At 43.4% G+C, this 24,905-nt stretch overlaps 2 protein-coding genes across 6 annotated transcripts in view; both read left to right on the forward strand.

Annotated features, from left to right (window-relative positions):
• Positions 1 to 2,447, forward strand: part of gje1a (gap junction protein epsilon 1a) — a 6,655-nt gene extending 4,208 nt beyond the window's left edge. For all 4 annotated transcript variants that reach the window (XM_030345019.1, XM_030345020.1, XM_030345018.1 and 1 more), the window contains one exon: positions 1,742 to 2,447. In XM_030345019.1, the coding sequence (XP_030200879.1) occupies positions 1,742 to 1,939 (198 nt within the window). In that variant the 3' untranslated portion in view covers positions 1,940 to 2,447. The remainder of the gene's footprint in view (positions 1 to 1,741) is intronic.
• A 2,321-nt stretch (positions 2,448 to 4,768) lies between these two features.
• The window catches only part of vta1 (vesicle (multivesicular body) trafficking 1), a 43,389-nt gene continuing 23,252 nt past the window's right edge, over positions 4,769 to 24,905 (forward strand). For both annotated transcript variants that reach the window (XM_030345015.1, XM_030345016.1), the window contains exons 1-3: positions 4,769 to 4,982; positions 14,738 to 14,832; positions 17,714 to 17,841. In XM_030345015.1, coding sequence (XP_030200875.1) covers positions 4,892 to 4,982; positions 14,738 to 14,832; positions 17,714 to 17,841 — 314 coding nt within the window. In that variant the 5' untranslated portion in view covers positions 4,769 to 4,891. The remainder of the gene's footprint in view (positions 4,983 to 14,737; positions 14,833 to 17,713; positions 17,842 to 24,905) is intronic.

Consider the following 24,905-nt stretch of genomic DNA (forward strand, 5'->3'; position numbering starts at 1 on the left):
CATTGAACGACATTGTATGTTTCCCACGGCAATAAAATAATTAGAAATCACAGAGCTGAATAGGACTGTACACTTTCCGTATTGCGAAAAAGCAACATTAATTTAATAGACATTAAGGTCAACATTTTACAGCTCTAGCCAGCGAATAAACCAGTTTAACCAATGACAATCTGAGCATCGTTATGGTCACCATGATCAATATACATTCTTTAAGACATGACGGAAGTAGCAGCCTATTTATGTTTCTAAACACAGTCCCCTTATTATTCCACAGTGATAAACAACAGTTATAGACCTATAATTGTACCTATCTGTTATATGTATGAATCATTAATCTAGATTGCAATTGGTGCTACAGATGCCAATGTTTACTTACTTTTGATAACATGGAGGTGTGCCGTTTCCTTTTGGATAACAACTTTCTCCAAAAGAGTGACAGCCAACTTTTAGTTCTTGATCCGGTAAACACAACACAAACATATCTAAAAGATGGATGCATTCAAGAATGCACTTTTATCATTATCCCCTCATCCGCACACTTCCATTAGCTACACTTATTTTCACTTGGATTGGCAGTAAAACTCTGATGTGAATGAATCATCTCAAGAAGTAGGATATTTTGGTGAAAGGATGGAGCATAAGCATGTCTTAGGAGGCTGAATAGTCCATCTGTCATTTTTCGCCGGCGCGTTATGGTGGGAAATGGCAGCATATTCACATCGTGACCAATCTTTTTTTTTTTTTTTCACATCTTCTATACGCTACTAGTCTGGTGTAAATGGACCTTTAGTCTTGTAGATGTAATAGCTCTCCTTCTCCCTTTAACACTTTGATGTATGCTTAGAACACAGCAGTTGTATATTTCCTTGAAAGTTTTAAAGTCTACATTTTTGTTAATCTAATACTTTTTTCTGTTCTTTCTTTCTTTGTTTTTGAGCATTTTTCCTCTTTCCCTCTTACCTCACCCCCCCCACCTCCTCCCTCCTACCTCTCCCCCCCTCCCTCCCCCCTCCCTCCTCCTCTCCCTGCCTCCTCCCTCCTCTCCCTCCCTCCTCTCCCTCCCTCCCTCCTCTCCCTCCCTCCTCTCCCTGCCTCTCCCTCCCTCCTCTCCCTCCCTCCTCTCCCTCCTCTCCCTCCCTCCTCTCCCTGCCTCCTCTACCTCCTCTCCATCCCTCCATCCTCTCCCTCCCTCCCTCCTCTCCCTCCCTCCTCTCCCTCCTCTCCCTCCCTCCTCTCCCTCCCTCCCTCCCTCCTCTCCCTCCTCCCTCCTTTGTCTCCCTGCCTCGTCTCCCTCCCTCCTCTCCCTCCCTCCTCTTCCCTCCTCCTCTCTCCCTCCTCTCCCTCCCTCCTCTCTCCCTCCTCTCCCCTGCCTCCTCTACCTCCTCTCCATCCCTCCATCCTCTCCCCTCCCTCCCTCCCTCCCTCCCTCCCTCCCTCCCTCCCTCCCTCCCTCCCTCTCCTTCCCTCCCTCCCTCCTCTCCCTCCTCCCGCCCTTGTCTCCCTGCCTCGTCTCCCTCCCTCCTCTCCCTCCCTTTCCATCCTCTCCCTCCCTCCCTCCTCTCCCTCCCTTTCCATCCTCTCCCTCCCTCCCTCCTCTCCCTCCCTTTCCATCCTCTCCCTCCCCCCCTCCTCTCCCTCCTCTACCTCCTCTCAATCCCTCCCTTCTCTCCCTCCCTCCCTCCTCTCCCTCCCTTTCCATCCTCTCCCTCCCTCCCTCCTCTCCCTCCTCCCCTCCCTCTAGGTCCACCCTCTCTTCATGTGTGACGCCATTGCGCTGGAGCGCTCCTTCAACGTGACCAAGTGCATGGTCCCGGAGCACTTTGAGAAGACCATCTTCCTCAGCGCCATGTACACCTTCACCGTCATCACCATCCTGCTCTGTGTGGCCGAGATCTTCGAGATCCTCTGCCGGAGGCTGGGGTACCTCAGCAACAAGTGACCAAGCCCTGAGCGGGACCATCGATGGCAACCACCGCACACCACGGCCCGTAACCGACACGCATCCACACACAAAACAAAGACATCCCGTTTGGGAAGGACTCCACACAAATGTAGTCAGGATATTCACTCTTCTGGATGGTGAGGACCTGCAAGACCTCGTCCGGATACCACTAGGATCCTGTGAGAGAGGAGACGCCTCACAAACCCAATACCTTCTTCCCCTAGTGGCCATATTGGTGGGTTGGGTTGCGGCACATTCTAGAATGTTTCGGGAAACAATGACGCAACTCAATGGAAATGCATACTAAATGCTACACAGGTGGCCAAATGGAATGCAGACCTCAAATGTTTGTGTTGTATTGTCATGGTTTCCAAAGATTCTGGAAGGTTGTCCACCTGACATGGCTATATGATCTATGGGTGGATACGCTCTATTGGGTCCATGGTAGACATAAAAGGCCCACACACACACACACACACACACACACACACACACACACACACACACACACACACACACACACATACACACACACACACACACACACACACACACACACACACACACACACACACACACACACACACACACACAGTGTGCATTTAAGGGACAGGTGTCTCTGAACAATGGCAGGTGGTGCATATGTCAATTAATAATTGAATAACGGGATGTATCAACTGGGAATACATATCAAGACAAGACCATGGTATTAGACCTACACACACACACACACACACACACACACACACACACACACACACACACACACACACACACACACACACACACACACACACACACACAACACACACACACACACACACACACACACACACACACACACACATAGACCTACGACTGTTGCATTAAAACAATGACCCTTTTTATATGAAACAAAATGTGTGGGCCCCAGTATGCTTTGGGGCCCCTAAATCTAAAAGTAAAACACCATTAAAATGGGTACTAATTCCTAGATACAATAATGAAAAATAAACACAATTAGTACTCAAAAACTATTTTTTTAAATTAATAATTGCCAACATTACATTTTCATCACCTCATCACTTTATACTTCCATATTACTTTCAATACAAAGCAAGAGGGTTAACATATTATAATAATATAGGGGAAAAATAGTATCACACAAGTCATGACCATGGCAAGTGAGTGAAATTGTAACCACATTTTGAGTTGATCTAGATTTCTTAATTCTTTGTAGTTTTGGCCCTTGTCTGTGAGACTGCGACAAGCCCCACCTCTGCTTGTGGTACCATAGACAGAGTTGCTGTATACACCTATCTCGAGTTATACTTTTACTATTACTACACTTAATACTTTCTTTGATTTTCCATTCGGTGTCACAGTGTATTTTAAAACGATTACCTCTCCTGTTTATCGTTTGCTTTCGTGTTCTATCAGACATCCATCCAACTTTTGTGAAGCGGTATTCATTTTGAGCGTAGATAATCTCAGGAACAATATGATACCACCAGACTTCATTGATTCACTCTTCTCTCAAATCCTTTCAGTCTTTCTCAACTTGTTATTTGTAACCAAACACTTAAGTCGAGTCAGCAGAGCACAGAGCCATCCTCGGTACAGAAGTTATTTGGATTAATGTCTTTCTGAATGATAGAAAGACATCATCCGGCACTTATTTCAGTCAATTGAGCAACCAGAGATGCTTCTGTAGCAGTGATGAGATTTGAAAGCGGTTGATCCTCAAATCTTAATAATGAATCATTTGCTTTTAATTAAATACTAGAATTGTATAGAACTGTGCATTCTTGAATCAGGTTGACCTCAACGTGTAATCTATTATTTGCGACAGGCAAATACTTTTTGATTTCTAAAAGTAGAACCTCACATACCAAAGACCTTCTTCACCAAGCGGCCGAAAACACACACACCAGACACACACACAAACACACACACACATATATATATATATATATATATATACATATACATATATACATATATATATATACATATATATATATATATATATACATACATATATATATATATATATATATATATATATATATATATATATATATATATATATATATATATATACATATATATATATATATATATATATACATATATATATATATATATATATATATATATATATATATATATATATATATATATATATATATATGTTTTATATATATATAGAGACAGATATATATAGAGAGAAAGAGTGATAGAGAGCAAGAAAGAAGGAATGACTTCACTTTTGTATTCTGGATTTTTGCTCATGTTGTAAAATATAAAAAATTTATGGTAGGTAACTATGCCTCATTTCATTTTTCATTCACTCTGTCAATGTCACCTATCTGCCTTTTATTCTCACGTGTCCTTCACAAATGTCTACAACCACTCTTTGTTCAATAAAAGGGGAATGTTTCACAACCGATGCAGATATTTCAAACAGATCCTGTGTTTGCTGTTGGTGTGTTGAGTGTGTTGGTTTCAGTAAAATCTACGATTTTCCTGTCATGAAATGTTTAACAAAAATTAAAAAATCCCTACTTATCTGGACAACTTAATAACTGTTATTAAAAAAGGAATTTTATTAACATTATTCGTATCATTAGTATTATTAAATACTATCATAAATATTATGATATATTTCCGTTTGATAATAATGCAAGCACATTGTCATTTAAGAAAGTATCTCTGCAAGTACTAACAACGTTTGGCATGAAGGAAAACTTGTTAAGAGCCAATAAGAAAGCTCTTAATGAAACTTTAACACAAGGCACACATTTTACAGTCACGCCCATGGCCCAAGTTTGTACAACAGAATGACGTCGCGTTCTCCGACTGGCTGCATACGCGGAAGTAATGAAAGAAGTGATTCCTGACAACAACGAAACTGCTATCACTGAACATTCATGTTGATCCGTTGTTCTTGAGTGTTTTTAATCAAAAATGGCTCTACCGTTGCAGTTTAAAGCTGTCCAACACCATCTCCGGACCGCCCAGGAACATGATAAAAGAGATCCTGTCGTGGCGTACTACTGTAAGTCGCTCGCTGACGTTAGCTTGCTGGGCTAACAGTAGCATCTCTGCTTTGTTTACATGACTGTTCAGTCCACAGCCTATCCTTAACTTAGTCTATCCTTAACAGCTGGCATCAGAAGTTAAGAAGTATTCTCCATAGTTGTTTAACGTAGCCTAGTATATAAAATGACACTGCAATCAAACGATGCCATTATGTTTCCATTGTCATACTTGTGTGTGTGGTTTGAATAACTACATTGTTGTGCCAGTGAAACCCCCTGAATACCTTGATAAAGTCATCCCCCATAACTACATCTACAATGGTCATGGTTTATAATGGCTGTTTTTTTCTGAGATTAACATATCGAGCGATTGCATACATTGGACTGATAACCATTGTTTAGCACCAGCGCTACTTAGTTGTGTTTTATTTACTGCACATATGACACACGAGTCGACCAATCAATAGAATAGTATTTAGTATTATAATTGAGTGGGCTATCCTTCATAACTTGTATGACAAGTTATGAATACCCCCATACTTCCTCACTCACCTCCTCAGAGAAGGAGCTGCTCTACCCTTGGCCCTCGACGGTCACCTGATGGGTGGCTGCCAATGACTCAACCCTTAGGACTTCATATTCCTGACACTTGATGGGAGGCTTTAGAAGTGTTGACATAAGTTGAGATGTTATTGTCGTTTCTGTCACTCCTCGTTTGTCCAGTTTTTTTTCATTCAGCAGACACTGCAAATCCATTAAAGGATAAACCCCGTACCCTATTTTCACATCAGTGTTGGTCTATGGGACTAATTCGGAACGCACTGTTGGTAACTGTGAGCGATAGGGCTTCAGCCATTGTGACCATGATGCTGGCTGCAATGAAATAGGGCAATAGCACTGTGCCACTGTATGTCCTCTAAAAGTGCTGTTTTTGCTACAAGCTCAGATTGTTCTATGACATGATTATTGAAAGGAACCCTATAGAGTAATAAACATGTTGTATACATTTAGCTTGATCTGGTGTTTTTGTTATTGTGTCTAACCAAGTCCTGCTCAAGGAGAAGACTTGCTCTGAGAGAAGAGTGTGGGCAAGAGTTTGTTTGTGTTGGTCGTCAGAAAATAGCTTAGGGATGTGATGATTTGGTTGAAGGAGGATTGATATTTTAATGAGGATAGGTCATCTTCCTGCAACAGCTTTTGTAAGATGTCAGAGCAAGACTTCTCCTTGAGCGAGACGCATAACAAATGGAATGGTTCAAGTTAAAGGTAAAGACAAAAGTTATACTACCTTGTTGGGATCCTTTCCATAATGTTATCAGACTCTTACACTAAAAATGTGAGCCTTTTAAAGGATGTACATTGATGGGGTGCTATTGCCCAAATAGGTTTTAGTTTGCAGCCAGTGTCTGCAAAGGCTGAACATAAAATGATTAGAAGATAGGGTCCAGGTTGAATAATCCCAATGTTACCCTGTAAATCCAAATATTTTTCTATATTGGTCACACATTCCAATAAAGGGGCATTAACTAACAATTACTTAATTATGTGCAGTAATAAGCATCATTATATGCATTTCACATAGGGGTAAGGGTAACATTATTAAATAATGCATAAATGAATGCCTAAGTTGACATGAACACCATTAGAAAACAACACCATTAATAAATTATTTTTAGACACATTAGTTAATTGTTCTTTCGTCATTTAATGCTTATTACTGCTTTAACTAATATTAAAGAATGGTAAGTTAATGTACCCTTATTGTAAATTGTTACCGTTATATTAGTAAAAGTAATGCATTCGTAATAAAGATGAGTTAATGTAAAATATTTACCAGAATATATATGAAATCATATCTGACTTGAACGGACACAAGATGATGACCGTTTTGATATGATATTCAACAAATACATTATTTGTCAGATTTTTTTATTCTTGTATTAGCTTGTTTAACAGAGCCATGCATTGTTTTGTCATTCAAAAGGTAGAGTATATTTGGGTATTTTAAAAGTGGAGTGTTCGGCCGACCCCAAACCACCACTGGCTTGTTATTGAAGGCTTTTAGCTGTACGGAGTGATGGCTTTTCTGGGTGATCGTTATCATAGCTCAGAAAGAAACATGTGTTGCAAAGATGCAGCCAGTGAATGATGCAGTCCTTTTTGTTTGATGATCAGTTCCTTTCATGCAGACTAAACTGCACTGCCTCAGCTGCCTTGCTCAATGACATTAGAGTGCTGCTTAAACACCTGTTTGTAACGGTGGGGCCCCGCAATCAAAGCCAGAGAACGAACCTGGTGCTTGTGGGTTTGAATCTGGTCCGCACCGAAGCTTGGGCACTCTGTGAAATATTGAATTCATTATTGACAGGTGATTACGTAATCATTGTGGCGAGAGGTCTGAGTTTCGCTCATGATGACCTAGCAATCCTAGATTGGAACTGACAGGGAAAAAACAAGACAAATTAGTGTTTTTTTGGTTTTCCATGATTGCTGCTTGTTCTTGAAGGAAAACATCAGCCTGGGTGCACAGCACACACCATCGTAACCATCCCTCCTTGCTTCATCAATTATGATTATTACAATTTTAATCAGACAAAATGATGGCCTTGTACCGATTGGCCTGAGAGCATTTAGTGTGTCCGCGCCTGCCACAAACGTAAGTAACGGCAATATAGCACTTTCGTCTTTTGGAACCAATGTGCGTCATTCAGTAAAGAACTTGAGGAAAACAGTGAATCACCAACAAGTACTCCTCCTGTCACAAAGATGAAAGTGGTCCTGTGGTGGAGGTGATGTCGTACTTGACTAGCAGGGAAGAGGAGTTCTGCATTGTATTCGGTTCCATCGCCTCACTCAAACCGGGGTTCAGCACGCAGGGCCTTGAACCCCCTGGCGTCTCTTGATGGATGGACTCCCCCTTGTTTTTTATTCACTCGCTCAGCTCGTCATCACAATTGCCTAGCGACAGGGCGGATTGAGATATAGGTTTGAACGCGAAGGTGAAAGGAAATCCTTATATGGTCTGCTTCCAGCACGCCCGGGCACTTAAGAGGCCGCAGCTGGCTTTGTGGTCATCGCCTCTCATTACTCATCTGTGATTGGCTGACAGAAGCTTGGAGGGAGGGAGGTCTGTCAGGAAGATTGCAAGGCAGGCAGCATGCTGAGAGCCAGGTGAAGTGGAGGAGAATAGTGATGAAGGAGTGTGTTTTTGTGTGCAAAAATACCCTCCTTCATCACTATTCTATTGTTCTCCAAGAGAGAGTCATTTAACCCATTTGTTTTTGGAACTTTGTGTGTGTTTTTGTGAGTCCCTGTGAATTTGTGTATGATGTGCTTGTTTACAGATAGCTGAGACAGCTCTATACATTAAACATTTAGATGAGGTTAATATTCATGTGATTCTGTTTTTCCGAGAAAAGGATAAGAGTCTGATAGGATAAGAGGATAAGAGTGTGTGTTCCGAAAGAAAAAGTGTATTTTCCAATGAGTCCATTTTTGTGCGTGTGTAGTTGTTCTGAGTGAGTGATCTAATGATTTTGACACACCACTGGAGGTCACCAGTGTAAAGAGGTTGGACTAGTGTGTGTGTCCCAACCTCTGGTTCGGGTCCCCACTTTGGGTCACCGGATATGTATATGTGAGGTGAGGTGTGAGTTGGCTGACTTATAAGGTATAGATATTTGGTATAGAACTTTTGTTTTCTTTTTTTTCTGTAAAGCAAATTATTTGCTACAATAATTCATTTAATGTGGTGCAATGCGCATATTTTCAACAGGACCTTGATATTAATGCAATTTTGAATCGGGCTAAGGAAACCCCATTCAAGAAGTAAGAGGTTGGAATGGCAAAATTTATCAGACCTAAAAATGCGATGAGTGGACATAAAGGTTTGGATCCCCACTGCACTAGGATGTCCAGATCCAGTTTGTGGCGGTACTGGACTGAAGGCAGCATCTCTAGGTAGTTTCTGGTGGCCTTTTGTACACCTAATCTTGTTTGGAGATCATAATGTTCTACAAGTCAGCCTGTCGCAGTAAAGGGTGGTGAGGTGGAAAGGAAGGAGTAGTGTGGAAGTAAGAAGAAGGAACCAGAAGGGAGAGGAGAGAAGGAACCAGAGGGAGGAGAGAAGGAACCCGAGGGGAGGAGAGAAGGCACCAGAGGGGAGGAGAGAAGGCACCAGAGGGGAGGAGAGAAGGAACCAGAGGGGAGGAGAGAAGGAACCAGAGGGGAGGAGAGAAGGAACCAGAGGGGAGAGGAGAGAAGGCACCAGAGGGGAGGAGACGAAAAAGTGGTGATCAGTGGAGAGGAGAGAGGGGAATGAGACGAAGGAGAAGAGAGATGATGGAAGGATAGAGAAGGAGAGGGGATGAGAAGAGAGGAAGAGTTATGGGGTGAGGAAAGAGGGGATGGAACAACTTGGATAAAGACGAGGGGAGTTGGAAGGGGAAGAGGAAAAGACGGAATGATAGGAGGTGTCACGGGAGGACGGGGATTGCATGAGGTGAAGTGCAGGGACAGCGGGGGGCTGATGGCAGAAGAGGGGGAACGAAGTCTACGAGTAGCAGAGGAGTACCGAGAAACTGACAATCTTGAGAAGAGGTTGAGGAGAGAAAAATAGTTAAAAGCGAGAGCGGGTGAAGGAAGCCTATTAAAATCACTGTTGTTTACTTATTTTTATAGAATCCATTAGGCTTATAAACAAGCAACCGCCATCGCGGTGGTGCCCCCTCTCCCTCCTCCGCCAGAACACTTGGGCGTGTTCTACATGGCCAATCAAATCAGAACCAAACAAAGAGAGCATAAAATGGGATTTTTATGTCTCGATTGCTCGCGTTGACGGGCTTTTATCCCCTGGCCGTCGTTTGTGCTACATCAGCAAGCTAGCGCACATTAGCCGCCAAGGCCCAGCCGATGTGTGGCCCCACCTGCACCTCGCTGAGAGGCGCTCCATGGAGAGGTTGTGTCAGAGCCCTGATTTGTTGACTGGTAATGAAACGCTAATAACTCATTAGTCGACGGCTGTCGGCCGCCCTGCCTTCTCCTGATTAGATCGTTTGGGTTATGGATGGGGACAGGACGTTGTTGTTTGCACTGTAGATTTAGGGCGTACACTCTGGGGAGTTGAAGGCAATTTTATTAGCAGCCCACTACGGAAACAAAGGCTTTAGATGGCAGGTTTGGTTTGGGAGCTCTGCAGTGAAGGCCCTTAGTGCGAGGGTCAGATCTCATCACCACTTATAGGGCCCTATGAAATCCGCGATAACGAAAACGCGGACGGAATCACGGAATTGGACAATAAAAACGGAATCAACTGATTATTATTATTATTATTTTTTTTTAATTATTTTATTAAGCAGGAAAGTATTAAAAGTAACAAAGTTACAATTTAAAACGGGCCTGTCTTAGTAAAATAACTGATTTCCAGCAGGTTCCTGTTCTTCAGCACATATAACATGCAACAGGGACAAGGCACATCAGACGTCACATTTACAATATGCAGCGGAATGCAGCGGAATTCGCCATTATTTTGGTGAAATTCAGTTTCAAGGGAAAAGGGAAACAACACAGGTGACATTAACGTCACTGAATGTTTAGCAGTCACTCGCACAACAATGTTAAAAAAAAATCCCCGGTCCACCACGCAAACAATAGGTCCCGCTCCTAACAAGAAGCCGAAGAAGAAGTTGAAGCGCCCGTAATTCGGTTCTAACCCCAAATTCAGAGCCGAACAATATCCAAAACACTTCTATCACTCAGGTGTTTTGTAGAATATGTCAACATACTATCGATTGGAAACGCAAAGATACGTGCGATGACCACTTGAAGTCCAAAATCCATATGAAAAACAATGAACGCCGTAGCCAGGGCACGCCCCTTCAAACAACAATTTGAGTTTATAAAAAAAGAGTTTATAAGCACTTTAATATTTATGTCATGTTTTTATTTGAAGCACTAAAAACAGTGCAATGTTGTGATGTTTTAATAAATGGAGTCTTCTATCTGATTAAATTGTATTCGTTCGCACTTATTAGACACTCGTTCTGATGATTTTGAGTGTAAAAACGGAATTAATGAAAATTAAAACGGAAAAAACGGAATTTGGAAAAAAATAAAACGGAATTTGGAAAAAAATAAAACGGATTTCATATGGCCCTACACTTAGGGGGGGGGGTCGGGGGGGCACTAGAGTATTACATAAACGAGAAATTATACACTACCGTTGAGAAACCTTTGGGGTCATCCTGGCAATTTCATGTTTTCCATGAAAGCTCACACCTTTATTCCACAGTTTTCAGCTGTGCTAACAAAATTGCACAAGGGTTTTCTAATGATCAATTTGCCTTTTAACACTATTAGATAAACATTTTACCATTAGAACACAGGAGTGATGGTTGCTGGAAATGGGCCTCCACCCCATGTAGATGTTCCATTAAAAATCCATTAAATTCATTTTCCAGCTAAAATAGTCATTGACCACATTAACAATGTCTAGACTGTATTTCTGATTAAATTAATGTTCTCTTCATTGAAAAAAGCAATTATAATCTTTAAAAAAAAAAGACATTTCTAAGTGATATATGAATATATATATATATCTATACATATATACATGTGTGTATGTCATTTAGAAATGTCCTTATTTTTTAAAGAATATCATCAGTTAGCTCAACTAATCCGCACATACACACAAACACTGTGGCCTTATCCTACAAGTGTCTGGGAAAACAAACCTTTGGGATGCCGCAGGCAAGTGCTGCCCAGACAGAGCTCCACAACATCAACACACTACTCGCCTCCGGGTTCTTGGTTGCGACATCAAATTGCCTCCAAAACGCACTTCGATGTCACGACAAAACGAATGACACCTGGGTTAAGGGGGACACAGGATTTTTTTCATGTTTTCTCTAATCTTATTTAAGTAACAGTGATACAGTGGCATAGATTACTATGTCGACGATCATATGAGACACATTAACACGTTTGATGATATAAATAAACGGTTTCAATGGCTCTTACATAGATATAAAAACAGTTTTATATCCAGACAGACTGTCACACAGATGTCTTTCCACAGGCGGTTGTGCCTGGTTCTGGCTCACGCCTTATAGCCCCAGAGCGTTTGGTGGTATACCAAGAACTGGGGGCGTGTTGGGAGTACTGATGCCCTCAGGTTGAACATCTCCCTCTCATCACCTTCCTCCATCACGACTCACCTATCAGCAGCGTGTCCCCCGCTGTGTGGGTGTGGCTGTGTGTGTGTGTGGGATTGTGTGTGGGGTGTGTGTGTGTGGGTGTGTTTGTTGTTGCTTTCACAGCTGAGCTGTTTGGCTCATTTTTCTCGAACCCTGGGACGTCTCCCCTGGTAGTGCGGTTCATTTGGGGTTCGGGGAACGCTCATTCTAACTCTGTTGCGGACAAACAGACTGGGGTCTGCTTTAAAGCAGCGGTCCCTTCCCGCTTCCGATTGAACTCTGCTTTGGTTTTCCTTCAGGAGGGAATGGAGTCCAAGCCAATTATAGGAAGCAGACCCCTAAACAGTTCTGCGGGGGTTGATTGTGGGTACACTTTTGCCGCATAATTGAGTAAACATATTCAGCCAGGTATCAGGCCTACTTTTTTTCCAAATTAAACGAACAAACACACTGACGGTTTTACAAAAGGGAGTAATCCGTTATTTGTATGGAACATTGAAGCCAAATGACAAATCCTGATACCGCACCTCTCTATTATTATTGTTGTCCGCAACAAGGAAGTGTGACACTCTGGGATATTCTGTCTTCACCTAAAAAAGTCCATTGCAAAGTAAAACTTGTGAAAGCGCCCATAGTCGTATAACATCGGTAGTCATCGCCTCCCCGATTCCCAAACATCCAATTCAACAACCTGTGTTTTGGCTTGCTTTTTTCGTTTTTTTCTCAATTACCATGACATCACTTCCTCTCCCTTTGTCGCAAATCCTTTTCTCCCAGCTCACTGTGTATGTGAACACTGGTGGGCATGTAACAGCACAAAGGAGTGATTTGTCAGACATAAGAGAATTACTGGAAGGCTGGCTGGCTGGCTGGCTGGATGACTGGCTGGCTGGATGACTGGCTGGGCAGCTCAAAGAAAACATGGTTTACAGGCTGTGTAGCCTCGAAATCTTGTTCGGCTCATTTTGTTTTTGCTGCCCAAATGTTTGTTGGCCTACCTCATGACCCTGCGCTAGCACAATGCTTTTTTTTTTTTTTTTAACGTTTACTTTTATAACAGCTATCAAGTGATTTTGTTAGGTTCATTTTATTAAGGAGTAGTTTGGGTGCTGGGCTGTCTTGCTTAAGGATGCCTACAGGTAGAATTCAGAGATTGGGAATGTAACTTAGAACAACTGGCTGACAAACTGGCGAACACAAATCAGATTAGACTATCCTACTTCCTATTGTTCTGACGAGCTGACTCACGTACTGATCGACCGACTATGGTTCTGCCTAGCTGTTGCACTGGCTGACTGCTGTTCTGTCTCACGGCCATGCTGAATGGCCGATTAATTGTCACGTCACCCTCCGCCCGCCGGTAGTCTAGTTTGTTTCGGAGAGAGTGCTGCAGGGAGCTAGCTTCCTGAAGTGGAACTTTGTTCTGTTAATGAATGGTGGTTACACTGACTCAGAAAGCCACCATATGGTTGAAAACTCAAGTGGTTGTACAACACATTGAGATAAACTTGCAATCTCATCCATTAGCAGTCTGCAGACAAACAATTCTACCACCAATATAACTGTGATTCACATTCATAGTCCTTACTTCATTCCCTCTACAAACCTGACTAAACCTCTCGTAACTTTGAATCAGTCTGTCAATCTACTTGCCTGGGTTTCCTTGCCTGTCCCATAGACTTTCGTCAGTAAGTCAGTCAGTCAGTCGAGTCACTCACTTACATAGTCAGAATGTACTTCAAAGACTTTTCCGTCAGACTGTCCAGTCAAGCAATTTAATCAATCAAATCAGTCTGTGAAATTAGATAGTCGAGTGCAACTTTTGGCATGGCTGACAGTTGGCTATAATGACTGTTGGCTAGTCAGCACGGCTGTTGCCTAGTTCAGACTTTTCTGTTCGATACAGTCAAGTCAGACTACCAGCCTTAACACTGACAACCTGACTGACTTGTCAGTCAGGTTAGATAGTCAGCCGGAAAGTGAGTGTGGATCCAGCCAGCATAGTGTTTCCCCGGCCTCAGTCCATCCAGCCTGCAGGCCAACCTGTGGCCCTGTCGGAACCATGCCTGAGGGCCTGCTGTTCTCGACAGGATGTTCTGAAGCTAATTGACAGCTGTGGGATCATGGGAGTTTGAGTCCAGACAGAGAACTGTGTCCCCGCGGCTCGGATGGAGACACTACTTTGGCTGATCATCCGTTGTGGATGAAAGTTGTGAAGAATTACAAGAATTACATCCTTGTATCTGAGATCAGCATCAAGTTTGTTTTGACACACTCTTCCTCTTTCTGTCTCCCATGTTCCCCTCTCCTCCTCCCTCCTTGCGCTTCATATCCTTCCTCTTCTCTACTCTCCTTCTTCTTCATCGCCTTCCTTGCCTCTCCTTCCTCTCCTCCTCTCCCTCCCTCATCATGCCTCCTCTCCCTCATCTCTTCTTCCCCTCCTTCCTCTCCGTCTTCTCCTATATATCCCTCCCTATACCTCCTCCCCTTCCTCCTCCTCCTCCTCTTATTTCCCTCCTATACTTCCTCTTCTTCCTCTTCCTCTTCCTGCTCCTCCTCCTCCTCCTCCTCCTCCCCAGGTCGTCTCTATGCCATGCAGACCGGTATGAAGCTGGACAGCAAGACACCAGAGTGTCGGAAGTTCCTGGTGAAACTCATGGACCAGCTGGAGACGGTACAGACGACTCACGCGCACACACACACACACACACACACACACACACACACACACACACACACACACACACACACACACACACACACACACACACACACACACACACACACACACACACACACACACACACACACACGGTATCCAGAACACAGCTCCTCTAGTACTCGTGGTGAGTTTGTCTGTGTGTGTACATGGGAATTGTGTGTGTGAACCACATGGATCGGGTTCTGCCTTCTCAAGCACATTACACTGAACACCTGGTGTGTGTTTGTGTGGGAGTAGGAAGCCCCCTGGTGGTGGGGTGGGCCCGGGGGCAGCTCTCTGTGTGTGTTGGCGAGGCGTTTCATAATGAAGGAGATCACGGGAGAGCTCCTCTTTCATCAACCAGCTCGCTGGGTAATGAAGGGACATGCATTTAATCTTTGATTATGGTGATGAGTACACTAACTATGATGGAACGGTGGATGCAATCAGACGCATGGGAAATGGTGGGCATGCATCTGTGGTTTTCTCTCTACGAAATCATCTTTTAATTTGTTTATTTATTTCTTTGTATATTCTTTCTTTCTTTCTTTCTTTCTTTCTTTCTTTCTTTCTTTCTTTCTTTCTTTCTTTCTTTCTTTCTTTCTTTCTTTCTTTCTTTCTTTCTTTCTTTCTCCTGGGTTGCAAGGTTTTCATGTTTATCGCTTGTTATCTTCTAACAATCTCAACTGTAAGAATCGATGACTCATTGATTTTCCATCCCTTTGAACGATGTAATGGTATGAAATAACCATGAAAACACTCAACACTGTAAAAGGGAAAAGTACACCTGTTTGTGCTGAATAGGCTAAGCGATCATTAAGTTTGTTTTGTGATCACAAATCCCATATGCGATTACTGATCACATGATCATTGCAACGGACCATTAGCCCACTCCATTAGCCTGTTGTGTGTGTCATGGCCATCAACATCAGGGTACTGGTTCCCAGAAGTCACAGCAGGCTGTCTGGGAGTGGGTGTGGCGCTGCTCATTGGAGCTGCACATTGGTGTGGAGCTGCACATTGGGCTCTGTGATTCCCCTTGGTGCCGGAGCCAGAACCAGGGAGGTCTGACCACAGCCGACTATCTTTAGAACAACAGAAGTCACGGAACAGTCAGAACCGGGCCGGATGGGGGAAGGGCGATTCTATTCAACAGACTTCTGAGCTCGGTTCTTGATCACATTCTTTTCAAGTATTGTAGGGTTCAATTTGTATGGTTCTTCTTAACACAGAATTTTTATGGTTAATGGTATGAACGTTTTATTTGAAAAATATAGAAATGTATCATTCACATACTCAAAATAGATCAAAAGTTCGACTCATTCAATCAGCAAGCCTCTGGTCACTTCCTTGGTTTTATCGAACCCGTTACCTCAGCATTACACTCACATTAATCACTTCCATTTGTATTATAATAGTAAACAACTGTAGCATCGTCGCACTGCTCATGGGGCAAATGGAGGGTTCTTGGTTTGTAGTTATAACACATACGCACACGCACACTCACACCCCACGCTTTCCATCAGTGTTTTCTCCGTCTGAGCCACTCTTAATGAAGTGTTTAAACTAGGATGCACACTGAGGGAACCAAAGGCAACTTGACACGAAGGATTGAACATCTGTTCCCATGGCTTCTCTATATGGCACACACACACACACACATACACACTCACACTCACACTGTTCACACTGTGTGTCAGAGTGTGAGTTTTTCTGTCCCCAAAGGGATCTGTGACTCACTTGATGTAGTGCTCTGAGCCAATTAAACGCAACTCTGGAGACGAATGGAAACATGTCAATAACACGCATGCACGCACGCACGCACGCACGCACGCACGCAAACACAGTCTCATGGTCACTCTTGGCATGCAGAAAAACATGCATTAAGCACATACACAGACAAATACATTATACACATTCAGCCACACAAATAAAAAAATGCACACATACTCTCATGGACACTTTAAAGTTTCAGCATGTATTAAACACACACACGCACGCGCGCGCGCGCGCACACACACACACACACACACACACACACACACACACACACACACACACACACACACACACACACACACACACACACACACACACACGCACTTTTCCCCTCAAGGGATCAGAGGGGATTCGTTACCTCCACCCTCTAGATTTATTTCCTCCATGCATATTCTGCTTGTGATTCCATGTCAATTCCAGGAAAACATACCTTGTACGCAAGAACATTTAACAAGGAAGCCCCACAAACGCGCAGACAGGCACAATACACAGAGCCAATCATTTTACCCTGGTTGTCTTTTGTAATTGTCTCTCTCTTGCTTTCTTGTCTCTCGCTTTCTCTGTCTCTGCTATCAGTGGATATGCGAAGGACACGTGTTTGTGTGTTTGTGTGCCTGCATGTTCACATTGATCCACACGCAAAAGCAGCGTGCCCAGTTCTATCGGATAATAAATTACACCTGTGTTCTGACATTCATCTTCCTCTCCTTCTCATCCCTCCTTCCTCTCCTTGCCCCCGAGGGACAAATCTCCTCGAGTCCTACGTGTGTGTGTGTGTGTGTGTGTGTGTGTGTGTGTGTTTGCGTATGTGTGTGAGATTGTTCTACCCTTCCAACTGTGATTTCATTTTGATGATTTATTGTCATTATTGGTTTCTCTTTGGTAACCCAAGGCCTTTATTTAGCTTCTCATTTATTTATGTTTTCGACCTCTCACTTACCTTTTTTTTTAGACCTCTTACCATTTCAGGTCTCTGGGACAAAATAGTGGGCGAGTGGTTTATGTATATCGCATCGGCTGAATTCTAATAGCATTGAATTATTCAAATGAATTGTGTGTGTGTGTGTTTGCACAGATGAAGAAGGAGCTGGGTGACAATGAGTCTGTGAGCCAGGAGGTAGTGGGAAACGCCCACATCGAGAACTACGCCTTGAAGATGTTCCTCTACGCCGACAACGAAGACAGAGCCGGCTCCTTCCACAAGTACGCAACGCTCCTCCTCCTCTCTCCTCCTCTCTTCTCCTCCTCTCTCCTCCCCTCTCCTCCTCTCTTCGCCTCTCTTCTCCCTTCTCCTGTCCTGTTTTTTTTTTGAAACACTGCACTTCACCTGCCTCCTCTAACATCCTCCCCTTGTCTGTCCCTCTTCTCTCTGCTCTGCTCATCCTCTCTCCCGCTCCCCTCGTTCTATTCGCTCTCCTCTCTCCTCCCCAATCCTCTCCTATCTTTGCTCTCCTCTTCTGTTCTCTCCTCTCTTCTTCGCCCTATTGTCTCTTCTTTCCTTCTTGTTTCTTCTCTCCTCTCTGCTAGATCAACCCTTGTCAGGGGTTGTCCTTTCTAATTAATGTTGTTGTTCATTTTCAACTTGTTACTTCAGCTGTGTTGTCATGGAGGCCTGCCTTGATTCAAAGGGCTGTCGCAAATATTCTAACACACACGCACGCACGCATGCACGCCAGAGATGGAAATTAACTTTTTTGCCCACCAGCCACTGTGGCAGGTAGATTTAAAAATCTACCAGCCACTCATCTTTTTTACCAGCCACTTTTTATACGCTATATATTTTTTAATATGTGCGTACATTTTAAACAATATAATAGTAACAATAGATAAGAAAAGTGTTTTTCATACACATCAGTTGGTGTTACGATGACAAGTTTGGGGATAATTCATCTATACAAAGTATTTTCATTAAAAAACGAATTGACATATTAATAATAAAACAACATGCATGGCTACACCATCATAAATCAATAGGAACATTAGATTTTTTGTATTTACATGTGACTGCATACAAATGTGTCCACACAGACATGGTAACTAACGTATGATAGTAAGCATTATATGCCCTTAACACTAATATTCAGAAGAAAATATGTGTGGAATTCAGTCCAATGCTGAAAATATATCTGTGGCATTCAGTAGGCCAATGCTGTGGTAAAGTGTGTAAAGTATGACCAAGTGTTTCTTTCTGTTCAATAGATAGAACTTTATCAATCCCCTGTAGGAGAAATTTGTTAATGTTTGTCCCTATAAAACAATAATGGTAAAATAATAAATACAAAACATGACGCTAACTCTAAAGTCAAACTGTCCAATCTGAAGGCTCTACTTAACCACTCCCCCTACTCACTTCCACCAATGCGAAGCGAACAGAACTGAGTAGGGGAGGGCGTAGCCTAACTAGTTTGTGAACGACCCATGCCGCTTTCACACCAAAAAGAACCGAGAGCCAGTTCCGGGCTGGTGCTAGGGCCAGTTCCAAACTGGTTCCAGCCTTACCCCAGTTAAGAACCGGTTGGTTTCACACCGGCCAGAGCCAGCCATGGAGCCGGCGTGAGCAACGTCATGACGTCACTGCAAACGTCTCGGCTAGTGAGCTTGGACAGAAGCATACGGCCGACATCTTTCTTTATTCTGGGTGGAAATAGTAACATAGTTACGCCATCAAATGCGTTTATGGAAAAAATTTTAGCGAGAAATGTGCATTTTACTTTCATAATGTTCGCTCGGTGAATGTGAAGGATGTTTGGTTTGATAGTTATGACGAAGAGGGAACGCTCCGTTCACTTGCATGGACATGGACTCATCTAGCTGCGTTGACGTGTTGAACCACCACACAATAGGCGCGCAGAAGAACCCTCGCGCCAGTTTCAAACACAACAACAACAATTTCGTCTTCGATTCAATCCGTGTATGGTTCGTTCTTTGAATATTCCGATTTAAAACAAAATCAGAAAAAACAAAAAAGAACCATACACGGATTCACGACCATTGTTTACTTCGGTGTTTTAAAAAAAGGCCGGTCTTCGTTGGTCTTCCTGTTTATGAAGGTACGGATAACTCCGCCCCCTGCCCCCGGCGTAAAAGCGTTTCTAGTTCTAGCCCAGCTCTAAAGCGGGGCCAGAGTTGAACCGGTTTTTAGGGGCCGGAGCCGGTTCTTTGGCGGTGTGAAACCAAAGCCCTGGCCCTAGCTCCGAACTGGCCCGGAACCGGCCCCGATTTTGCGGCGGTGTGAAAGGGGCACCAGAGAAACGCAACTCAAATTCAATGTGAACATATATTGCCCCTTTCACACCGCCGCAAAATCGGGGCCGGTTCCGGGCCAGTTCGGAGCTAGGGCCAGGGCTTTGGTTTCACACCGCCAAAGAACCGGCTCCGGCCCCTAAAAACCGGTTCAACTCTGGCCCCGCTTTAGAGCTGGGCTAGAACTAGAACCGCTTTTACGCCGGGGGCAGGGGGCGGAGTTATCCGTACCTTCATAAACAGGAAGACCAACGAAGACCGGCATTTTTTAAAACACCGAAGTAAGCAATGGACGTGAATCCGTGTATGGTTCTTTTTTGTTTTTTTCTGATTTTGTTTTAAATCGGAATATTCAAAGAACGAACCATACACGGATTGAATCGAAGACGAAATTGTTGTTGTTGTGTTTGAAACTGGCGCGAGGGTTCTTCTGCGCGCCTAACCTGACGCTTGATCATTGTGTGGTGGTTCAACGCGTCAACGCGCCAACGCAGCCAGATGAGTCCATGTCCATGCAAGTGAACGGAGCGCTCCCTCTTCGTCATAACCATCAAACCAAACATCCTTCACATTCACCGAGCGAACATTAGGAAAGTAAAATGCACATTTCTCGCTAAAAATGTTTCCATAAACGGATTTAATGGCGTAACTATGTTACTATTTCCACCCAGAATGAAGAAAGATGTCGGCCGTATACTTCTGTCCAAGCTCACTAGCGGAGACGTTTGCAGTGACGTCATGACGTTGCTCACGCCGGCTCCATGGCTGGCTCTGGCCGGTGTGAAACCAACCGGTTCTTAACTGGGGTAAGGCTGGAACCAGTTTGGAACTGGCCCTAGCACCAGCCCGAAACTGGCTCTCGGTTCTTTTTGGTGTGAAAGCTGCATATGAGGCTTTAATAAAATCCCGGACGATTTTGAAATTCCGACACACATTTTTTAAAAGTGTGTCAAAAAGAGGGCATGTCCGGGCAAAAGAGGACGTCTGGTTACCCTACGTGTGGCGTATGAGCGTGTGCATTGGTTGAATTGCGTGTGTCTCACGCCGAAGGCGTGAGACTTGAGAGCCCTGTTACCGATATTATGCCGGATATTGACAGTCGCAGTTCAGCAAAAGAGGCGTAGAGGAAGAAGGTTGTGGAGAATGGTTGTGGAACTGTGCAGCGCCGTATAACGAATGTATTAGATATGCAAATTTGATCGGACCTGACTGGAAAGTATTACCCGCCACAGTGGCGGGTGAAGTGACACAATTCACCCGCCACCATACACAAATGCATACACCATGCATACACAAACACACAAATGGTTTCAGTTCCTTGTCCAAACTGCAAATAATTAGTTTCGTGTTTTCATTATTTTGTGGATGCATATCTCTCTGAATGTGTTTTTCTATGTGTGTGTGTCGGTGACTACGTTTAACGGTGTGTGTATGTGTGTGTAGGTATAACTATGTGGGCATGTATGTGTTGATATTGAAGTGTGTGTCGTTGACTAGTTCAGCGTGTGTGTGTTACCATTTGTTTTGGTGACTAGTAGGGCTGTAACGATACACAAACTCACGATTCGGTTTGTATCACGATTTTTGACCCACGGTTCGATACATCCCACGATTTTTTGAAATTTAAAAAGCATTTTATTTAAACAACACTTATACCAATTAACTTAATGTAACATTTAATAACAAATAATTTGGAACACTGAACAGATTTGAACAGAAAGAATACTATTAAAGTATAGCTAAATGAATAAAGAAATAACGTGTGGGAGGATGCTTTTTTCAACTGTTTTGTTGGTTTAGTCAAATATCCTTATTAGCACTTCTTATTAGGCTATGTAGCTTAAATAATGACATAATCAGGCCGTATAGAATGCAACATGTTTAATAGCCTAACTTTCAATAGATGGAGAAAAACCTGAATGTCATGAACGTCGCAATAACGAGGCGTTACGAGTAGCATATGTGTGTGCGCCAGAATGGCAATGTGCGTATGCGTGTGTGAGTGACGTCAGCGAGTGAGTGGACGAGCGAGGAGAGCGAGCGGTAGCGCGTGTGTCTAGTGAAGAAGCGAACGAGTCCGGTAGAATAAAGTACCCATCCTGTCAATAATCGGTGGCCGCTTCATTCCGACCTACAAGCAGACAAACTGCCAGTCAAATCACACAAAACACTAGAGACAGGATCACACAGGCCCCCTCTGGATAAATGTCGTTCATATCGCATATGAGCACTTCGACGGCTGTGGAGAAATGCGATCCTCCGTAGCGACGGAGGATTGCAGTCGCATACTTACGGCATCGATAGGAGGGGGCGCTGTCAGCAGACTATTATTTAGACAAATTATTAGCAAATTTCAATCGGACAATTTGACCGCAGAGTTAGAAAGGGCGTATCGCGCTTCTGCCTTCTCACACCGCGAGACAGGTTCGTGGCTTTGAGTATCGCGATTTTCGGTTTGATACGCGTATCGTTACAGCCCTAGTGACTAGGTGTAAATGTGTCTGTGTAGATGCGTGTTCTGGTATTCACGTATGTGTGGGTGTTACTGTGTGTGTGTGTGTGTGTGTGTGTGTGTGTGTGTGTGTGTGTGTGTGTGTGTGTGTGTGTGTGTGTGTGTGTGTGTGTGTGTGTGTGTGTGTGTGTTAGGGCTTTGACTCCGAACTTCGTTATTCGAATATAATTCGAATATCAAAAAATAAATCAAAATTCGAACGAATATTAGGCAGGCAGCCCTTAATATTCAAACCTGTTATGGGCAGGCCAAGAGGGAGAGACGTTGGAGAACCCGAGTTTGTCGGTGCCTAGGTCAGGTGTAACTTTTCTAGATATGCCTGTAAGAGGCGCTTTATCAACACATGGATGACTCAGACAGGGCCATGTTATAAATCTCAACATCTAGCTGCCTCGTGCTAAACCTATTAACCTTGGGCTCACCGTCACCCCCATCCAGCCTTGAACTAGACATTGATGGGATTTAATGGGGATGTGCCCTGCTCAAGAGAAGCACGGTATTTATTTGGTAATAAGAGGAAGTTATTTACAAACCTCCACAGATTTGATCTGGTGTGGCCAGTTGAGTGAGTTAGTCAAAGAGTGACAGTGAGTGAGGAAGTGAGGGACATTTGTGCAGCCCTTATCAGTATTCCTCAGAAGTGATCCATAATATCACCACCACCTATCATCATCTCTCGTCCGATAAGTGTGTTTTGACTGAGTTCTCCCCGTCGGGAACAATCAATGCCATCTAAATGGACCACATGAGCACATTTCTAAGTGGTTGAACTCCTCACGTTGCGCTCAACACGGAGCCCCTGCTGTGTTGTCAAGACTACCCCCTCGCCACGGCAATGGGGCATGCAGTGTGCTGACAGCGACGCAAAGAAGTTGTGTCGATGAAACAAGTTAGCTTTCTGTTGGGGAAATTAATACATGTTGGATTGTGCATTGGAAAAATCTATTTGTATACATGTCGCCTATCAGACCTAAATGATGTTTAACATTTGATTGATTAAGTTGTTTCTTTACAACATGACTTGTTTGCCCTGAAAACGACGGCTTTGAAGATGTTTTTGATCCAAGCATAATGGAAAATTTAATTAGCTTTCATTAAATCAAATAGTGTTGAAAAAACTGCTGTGTAAAAAAACACTTCAAACTGTAAGGTATGGCGTTAAACATAGTGACACAATATTTGATCGACCTATAATCACACCAAGAACAAGAGGTTTGGATGGATCCAAAATAAGTATTATGAAACGCGGACACATTCGCATACATTTACCTACAGTCCACCGGAAATACATTTACCAACAGTCCACACACACATTCATTCACAAGGAGTCCACACTCACACACATTTACCAACAAACACATTTCCTTCAGAAAGGAGGTGTGCGGTATTGGCCTTACAGTTGAGCGGGTCCCAAGCAGTGTTGCCACAGTTACCTTGAAAAAGTAATCAGATTACTGATTATTAGTTACTCCTTAAAATAGTTAGTTAGTTACTTAGTTAGTTACTTTACTGATTACTTGATTTTAAAAGTAACTAAGTTAGATTACAAGTTACTTTATTAGTTACATCTAGCTGCGACAACAACCCCTGCCGCCTCAAAATAACGGTCAACAACTGGTCTTCCACCCTCCCCCCCCTGTCAACAATTCTGCGCAGGGGGCTGGTAGGGGGCATTTGGGCCCATCAGTACCTCTTGTATAAAGGGCCCAGAATTTGGTGCTACGGCCCTGGGTGCACACACTGACACACAGCTTTCAGCCGCTTCCGCCAACTTTTAATGCGTAGACAAAATATCACTGCACGCTTTACGGGGCGACCAGCGCTTTAATTCACTTAGCGGTTCACCACTGCTGTTTATTCTTTTGATTTAGGTTCATTTAGTTTCCCCTCCCCAGAGGTACGGATAAACACTGTTCAGGTTCACCGAACACACACACCCACACACGCACATGCACACGCACACAGGAGCAGGTATTTAAAGGTTTATGGAGGTGTGTGGTAGTCTTCCTGTTGCAGGCCCTCTGTTTCACAAGGAGCCCATTCACCAGGAAGCTCTCTAGTGTGTGTGTGTGTGTGTGTGTGTGTGTGTGTGTGTGTTTGTTTTTCCATGGGTGTTTTAGTGGATGACATGCAAGCAAGTTTGTGTTTACATGTGTTTGTTTGAGTGTGTGTGTGTGTGTGTTTGAACATATTAATTGGTGTGCTTGTGTATGTTTTCACCCTCTGTTTTAGTTTGTGTTTAAGCTTCCTTCGCCCAAAGGTTGGTTTGTGAGTGTGTATGTAGGCATTAATGTATGTGACATGTTTGTAAATGTGTTTGCTGTGTGTGTGTGTGTGTTTGTTGTGTGTGTGCGATTGCGTTTGCAAGTTTTTATGACCGTTTACTGTTTCTGTGATCATAGCATGTGACCTGGAACCACTCAACATACACACACACACACACACACACACACACACACACACACACACACACACACACACACACACACACACACACACACACACACACACA

Source organism: Gadus morhua, chromosome 21, assembly GCF_902167405.1.
Source record: "Gadus morhua chromosome 21, gadMor3.0, whole genome shotgun sequence".
Classification (NCBI taxonomy): Eukaryota; Metazoa; Chordata; class Actinopteri; order Gadiformes; family Gadidae; genus Gadus; species Gadus morhua.